General features: G+C 52.0%; 1 protein-coding gene and 2 pseudogenes across 1 annotated transcript; 2 read left to right on the top strand and 1 right to left on the bottom strand.

The window, feature by feature from the left end:
• Window positions 1-351: 351 nt before the first annotated feature.
• Window positions 352-1,720, top strand: LOC123152802 (F-box protein At5g10340-like; annotated as a pseudogene).
• Window positions 1,721-2,815: 1,095 nt separating this feature from the next.
• Window positions 2,816-4,024, top strand: LOC123153182 (probable glutathione S-transferase GSTU6). Its single transcript, XM_044572419.1, has 2 exons — window positions 2,816-3,220; window positions 3,429-4,024. Exons 1-2 carry the CDS (start codon window positions 2,879-2,881, stop codon window positions 3,831-3,833), a joined length of 747 nt encoding a protein of 248 aa, XP_044428354.1. The 5' UTR covers window positions 2,816-2,878; the 3' UTR covers window positions 3,834-4,024.
• Window positions 4,025-5,202: 1,178 nt separating this feature from the next.
• LOC123152805 (uncharacterized) lies at window positions 5,203-6,506 on the bottom strand (annotated as a pseudogene).
• Between the last annotated feature and the right edge of the window lie 770 nt (window positions 6,507-7,276).

The raw sequence follows: 7,276 nt of genomic DNA on the forward strand, positions 1-7,276 counted from the left end.
TAGTAGTTTAGATTGCTTACCACATATGTCGTGTGGTCCCACGTTTGCCATGTTGTGGTAAACAAAATTAGTTTTTTCAATCATTAGTAGGCCCAATAACCTGGACATGCCAAATTTCAGGAGGCAACTTTGAGTTAGTTTCGGTTTTAAAAAAAGTTTGAGTTAGTTTCCAGATTGCAGTTTTGAGTTGGTTCACGTGAGCGACTCGGTTTAGACACGGCCGAGTCTCTGCTCGTATACTTGCCTTTATGGCGCTCATAATGTAGCACTTGGCAGAGGTACGACGGCCTGCTGTTTCAGTTAGCACAAGAAAAGTAATAATCCGAGGCCTGTCAACCAGCTGCAGCCAAGATGACGTCCCTGCCTCACGACCTGATCGTGTCCGAGATCCTCGTCCGGCTGCCCGTAAAGTCCCTGTTGCGTCTAAGCTGCGTCTGCAAGGCCTGGTGTACCACCATCTCCGACCATCCATCCTTCTCTCCGGCGCACCTCCACCGGCTCCATCAACAAAACAAGAGGCCGTGCAGCCTACTCATTGCACCACGTATCACCGTCGAAGCCGCGGAACCTTGGAGTTGGACGATCAGCCACGAGGTCTCTGCCCCGGGATTGTACCTCTGGGAGGAGAGCAAGCCGGACGTCGCGGCCCTCTTGCATAGGGATGTAAGTGGCAAATAAATGGCGTCCGCAATCCCGTTTAGATAGTTTTTGCTAGCTTGATAGTTCATTTTCCTCAAACAAACAAAAAATCCTTTTTAAACTATCATATCATAAGTGGACTTTAAACGGGATTAAACGGGACCCGGTTGACATCCCTACTCTTGCACGACACCTCATCATTCCCCGCGGAGGACCAATGGCCAAGGCACCGGTTCGCGCACTGCGACGGGCTTGTGATGCTGCCCACAGAGGATACCGTGCGCGTGCTAAACCCGGCCACGCGCCAGGTCGTCGTGCTGCCTTGGAGCCCCAACATCGTCACATCGGGTCGGCGCTGGGGAACCGAGGGCCACCAGGCGTTCGGCTTCGGACGGGATCATCGCTCCAACGCCTACAAGGTCGCTCGCTTCTTCTACCGCGAGTGTCTTGGCGAGGATGCTCTCGGGATGGAGGTGTTCACCATTGGAAAGGACGACTGTTGGCGTGAGACGGTCACACGGCCGCCATTCTGTTTCGTAGCAACGCAGACGGCGACCTTCTTCAAGGGCTCCTTGATCTGGACAGTCGACCATCAGTCGCTCATGTATGAAGACTTGTGCCCAGAGGAGATTGCGGACATGCCGTGCTTTGTCCGCTTTTGCCTGGAAGACGAGTCATTCAACATTATGACAGTCCATGGTACCGAGGGCCCAATAAATTTAAGCCCGTCTTAGCCGAGCTAAACGGGGAGCTAGCCATGCCGCGTCCAGGTTATAAATCAGTCGAGATATGGATGTGTGATGATGTGGAAAGCATTAGCCCACCACGATGGGAAAGACGTCATGTACTCAACTTCCCATTTTCTTTTCACCAGCTGATAGGCACGTCTAATGACGAGATAGTGTTTCGAGACATTTCGGACTCTCTATGGCGGCAAACTCCTCAAGGAGTTGACATTATGTTTCACATGGAAGCCTTGAGGTATTACAACCATGACACGGGCACGCTTGTTGAATACTCAGGGTAGACCGTCCAAGACTTTGATGCAATCTTTTACATTCCAACCCTAGTTCCAATCTAGCTATAGCTTCTAGTTGGCTTATTTCTCACTATGTAAACGGCAAAACCCACTAGTTTTCTTCGATCAAATCCACTAGTTTTCTTCGATCAAACCCTAGTTCCAATCTAGCTAGCTATAGCTTCTTTTGGCTTATTTCCCACTATGTAAATGGCAAATAAGCATTTATATGTTTCAAGAAATGTTGGCTTCATCATTGTTTCAAGACCAAAGATCCCTCTTGAGGCACAAAACACGATCACATTCCTATTACTAGCATATAGTAGCTTATCCAAATGATTTACTATTTGGATTTTTTTTTAGACAACATAGAACAGAAGTACAATAGGAACATTCTCTATAAACCGTAATGTTCCACTCCTATGTTCAGAGATATAGATAAATTCTATACCAAAAACTGAATGTAATAGATCAACTGCATGTATATTTCTGTTTAAGAAAACACATGAGTTCTCATCTACTTACACGTGTATTGGCATAATTTCAATTGAAAATTTCCAATTAATCCGATCTGATACTTTTACATATTCAACATTTGATCTGATACTTCAGAGCATTTCCCTACTGAATTTTGTGTAAACTATTAGATGAAATTTCTTCATGTACGCAGAAATACAGGAACAATATAGAAAAAAATTACTTAAACTCACATATTAAAAATTTATACTAATTTATTAGCTCATTTTAAACTAATTTTAAGACATTAAAGATGTTGCCCTCGCATTTGCCAAGGCCACTTTGCTAGTGCAAAATAAAAATAGGATACTTAATTATTACTCCCTCCGTAAACTAATATAAGAACGTTTAGATCACTACTTTAGTTATCTAAATGCTCTTATATTAGTTTACAGAGGAAGTACAACTAAAGAACGGCATGGCAATGCACACTTTAGACATAGATCAATGCTACACATGGCTTCATTGGTCCTTGTGCCACAAAGTAAAGAGGCCACACAGTTTCCCCATGACTAGCTCGTGGCCTTGAGAATAGGCTCGTGGTTGGATAACGATCGTGGTACTCTGCTGCGATAAAGTGATGGCCGATTGCACATTTCAAGGCGCATGGACGGCTATCAATGCACAATCACCGTATGACGATGCAGTGCCATATCGTATACATACTACACTTAATCAACACGTAGCTACAGAGATCCTTCAACGATGATGATGGCAAGCGCTCAAGAGCAAGGGCTGAAGCTGCTGGGGGCAGCGTCCGGGGTGAGCCCGTACGTGATCCGCGCCCAGATGGCGCTCGGCATCAAGGGGCTGACCTACGACTACCTCCCCGAGGACCCCCGGTGCAAGAGCGACCTGCTCCTTGCGTCCAATCCCGTGCACAAGAAGCTGCCTGTCCTCATCCATGGCAGTAGGCCCGTCTGCGAGTCGCTGATCATCTTGGAGTACCTTGACGACGCCTTCCCCGGAAATGGCGTCTTCATCCTCCCTACTGACCCCTACCACCGTGTTGTCGCCCGTTTCTGGGCTACCTATGTGGACAACAAGGTTTATTTCCTCTCGTCTAGTTTGGCCCATCTTGACTTTATTTTCATTGAATTGATACTACTTTTTTTGTTTTGAGTTGGACATGTTGGTTGCATGCATTGTGTTATGCATATGTTGGGCATTCGGTCGGAGTTGTATTATCTTATATATCCATTGAATGAAAAATATCGATTATTGAAAAAATCACATAATCAATGTGCTGCCGCAGCTGTTCCCTTCGTGCATCGGCATCCTCAAGACGAGGAAGCCGCAGGAAAGAGCCGACAAGGTGGAGGAGACCTTGTCGTCGCTCGGGCTCCTAGAGGCTGCCCTGGCGGAATGCTCAATTGAAGGGGAGGCGGAGGCGTTGTTCTTTGGCGGTGGCTCTCTCGGGCTGCTCGACATCGCGCTTGGGTGCTATCTTCCCTGGATCGAAGCGATAGGCTGCCTTGCCAGCATGCCGCCGTTCCTCGACGCAACGAGGACACCGAAGCTGGCCGCGTGGGCGGAGCGGTTCAGGGCCGCCGAGCCAATCTGGGGGCTGCTGCCTGAGGCGGACAAGGTGGAGAAGTACATCTCAACAGTTCTTTATCCAAAGTGGAAGGCCGCGCTCACTGCGCCGGAAACTAATTAGAGATCATGCCATCTCGTTCCATCGCTTTTGCTACACTCGCCTTCAGATTGAGTTGATGTTTTCCAGAGGTGTTGTGCTCGTTGAACTGTTGTTACTTGGTTGTTAGGGTCTGATCGTCATGGATGGTGCGCACGCGTGAACTGTCTTCGATCTGAGTTTGTTGTTTTGGGAATAAATTAAAGCTTCCTCAATCTTTCACCTCTTTGTCAAGGACGTTACTGGTACCAAATGCAATGTTCTCCGGTTGAGTTCTTAATAACTATAAGAAAAGTTTAAAACATGTTGACACCACATTTTGGCATGGCAATAAAAATAAATAGGATGGCCTAGAATGAGAATGTGATCAACATGAAAAATCTCCATCTCATCAAAATGGAGAAAAATGATGTTTAGGTCATCTCCATCCGATTTCATATCGAGGGCCAAAGTAGTGCCTGGGGTGCTGAAAGTTGCTGCTCAGAGTACTGTTCGGCTGATCACACACCCAAGATCACCTCCGATGAAAAAAGGTTGCTGCTCGGGGTACTGCGCGAAGGTGAAAAGAACGATGATATGTGCGACATTGCCTGCATGAGTCTTTTTTTACCCCCTCTTTCCCATAATGTAAGATTGTTTCTTACATTATGGGATGGAGGTAGTACTAGAAAAGAAAGAAACGAACCAGTGTGGAAGAACCCTACCCTGCTGAGCCGCCACTGTGTCTCATTGTCGCTGCCAGGTGGCCAACCACGTGTGGCAGCGGGCAATACTCCACTTCCATGTCCTGTCCTGCTGGGCGGCAGGCCCTCTCCTTCGACAAGGCAACATGCTACCTGGTGAGGCGGCGGTCCTATTCGTCCAGTCTAGTCATGGCGGCCGGTGCCCTTCATCAATCCACCTCAGCGGCTCAGACCCAAAGGGTATCCCCGTCTTAGGCTCTCCCAAATCCCAACTGCTCTTGTTAGATGCCGCTGTTTGATGCCTTGACTTTTTTTTCGAGAACACCTTGAAAGGGGCAGAGGGTTCCTACATTTCATTAAGAAGAGAGTTGGTCCAGTTTATAAAAAAAACCGGACCCGAAAACCTAACATTCACGGCTAATCAGGGGTAACCGAAAAAACACACGCCGACCCCAGGGCCGCGCTCCAGCCGAGCTGCCGGCTCCGTCACCCAAGCAACCCATAGCTGACACCCAACAACCAAGACCGAAGCCGCCGCTCCGGCATCCATGCCGACCCCGAGGCCGCGCACCAGGCGAGCCGCCTGCTCTGCTGCCCGAGCAACCGGAGCCGACACCCTACAACCATCTCCAGAGCCGCCACTCCGACATACAGATAGAAACCCCACACGCCGACCCCGAGGCCACGCACCAAGCGAGCCGTCAGCTTCGTCACCCGAGCAACCGGAGCCGACACCCAACCACCATATCCGGAACCGCCGCTCCAACATCCACGCCGACCCCGAGGCCGCGTACCAGGCTGGCCAACGACACTGCCACCCACGTGACCAATGTCAGCACCCCTCCAAGATGACGAGATCCGGAGCAGCCGCTCCGACTTCCGCGCCGGCCCCGAGGCCGCGCACCACCCGAGCCGATGACTCTCCCAGGCCAAGACCACTCCAGAACGATGCCTCCACAAAGGACCGCGACACCAGAGCGCCGCCATCATCCGCTCCAAGAACTGGAGCAAGGGTTTCCCCCGGAGTGTGAGAGAAGAGGTCGAATGCCCTCGAACGACGACGCCTCCAAGTAGGTGTGCGGCGCCCATAGGCGTCGCCGCCGCCGGCTTTGGCCAAGGCCGGAGCAAGGCTTTCGCCCTGAGCAGCCAAAGGAAGCCCTTCCCTCGAACCGGCACACGAGAGCCACCGCCTGCCTGAACCACCACCAACCTCCAGAGCCCGGAGCCACCGATCAGAACAGCCTCGCCGCCGCCACCCGCACCACGCAGAGCCGTCGACCAGGCTACACCATCTCCACTGTAAGAGCCAGAACTGGCCACGTCTGGTCAGATCCGAAGCCCCGCGCAACAGCAACAGCCAACCCTCCGGCCAGCACCAAGCGTCCCTGGCGCGACCGACGGCCGACGCACTGCCGCAGAGCACCGACGCCCCCGAGCTCCAGCCATGGCGCTGCCCACGCAGCCACCACAGCCGTCGTTGCCAAAGAAGAGGTCCGGGGCCGCTGCCCCGGCGTTCAAGCACCACGCTCTCACATCCGCCCCACTGCAGCCGAAGCACATCCCCGCACGCTTGCCCCACGTCTTCGGTCCCTGCGCACGACCCCAGGAGGCAGATCCGCGCCGCCGGCCTCAAGAGCGCCGGCGCCGCACCTCCATCGCAGCTGCCCGCGAGCAGATACATGCTCGCCCGCCTCCGAGGGCCACAACCCGCACCTCCCGCGGCAGCCACCGCGAGGGCCAATGACGAGCAGCAGAAGCCGCCCACCCCACGCTGCCACTAGCCGGATCCGCATACACAGAGCCGCCTGAGCACCGCCAGAGGCCAGATCCACGCCGCCGGAGCCGCCATTGACTTGCAGCACCCGAGCCCCGTCCACCACATGCGCGTGTGGGGGAAACAAATCCCGTCGCCACCGGTCGCCTGGGGGCTTTGCCCGCTGGCGTGCGCCGGCGACGGCGAGAGGGTGGGAGGGGATGGGGAGTAGTGGTGGCGCCGGCGCTGGGATCCGCCCATGCCGCTCCTAGGAGCGACGCGGGGGCTCGAGCTGTCGCAGTCCGAGGATCGATTACCGATTTGCCTTGACTGGAACTTGATCTTTAGTTCCTAATGATTTCCTCTTCCCATGTTATTTCCTTCCTTTAAATTCTAATTCTAAAGTCTCTGAATGTGGAAACCGGTTTAGTAATTTTCGTTTCTATATAACTAGATAATACCTCACGCATTGCTGCAGGAGCTATTAGTCATATGCACATTGAGGGAGTCCTGGATTATGAGGTATCCGGACAGCCGGATTATATCCTTTGGCCGGACTGTTGGACTATGAAGATACAAGATTGAAGACTTCGTCCTGTGTCCGGATGGGACTCTACTTGGCGTGGAAGGCAAGCTAGGCAATACGGATATGTATATCTCCTCCTTTGTAACCGACCTTGTGTAACCCTAGCCCCCTCCGGTGTCTATATAAACCGGAGGGTTTTAGTCCGTAGGACAACATACAATCATACCATAGACTAGCTTCTAGGGTTTAGCCTCTCTGATCTCGTGGTAGATCTACTCTTGTACTACTCATATTATCAAGAATAAATCAAGCAGGACGTAGGGTTTTACCTCCATCAAGAGGGCCCGAACCTGGATAAAGCATCGTGTCCCCTGCCTCCTGTTACCATCTGCCTTAGACGCACAGTTCCGGACCCCCTACCTGAGATCCGCCGGTTTTGACACCGACATTGGTGCTTTCATTGAGAGTTCCTCTGTGTCGTCACCGCTAGGCTTGATGGCTCCTT

Source organism: Triticum aestivum, chromosome 7A, assembly GCF_018294505.1.
Source record: "Triticum aestivum cultivar Chinese Spring chromosome 7A, IWGSC CS RefSeq v2.1, whole genome shotgun sequence".
Lineage (NCBI taxonomy): Eukaryota > Viridiplantae > Streptophyta > Magnoliopsida > Poales > Poaceae > Triticum > Triticum aestivum.

What these genes read in the sequence shown, in the direction of transcription:
- LOC123153182 (XM_044572419.1), top strand. Translation starts at nt 2,879, where the DNA reads ATGATGATGGCAAGCGCTCAAGAGCAAGGGCTGAAGCTGCTGGGGGCA. An exon ending in CTACCTATGTGGACAACAAG is followed by an intron (nt 3,221 to 3,428) that starts GTTTATTTCCTC and finishes GTGCTGCCGCAG; the next exon opens with CTGTTCCCTTCGTGCATCGG.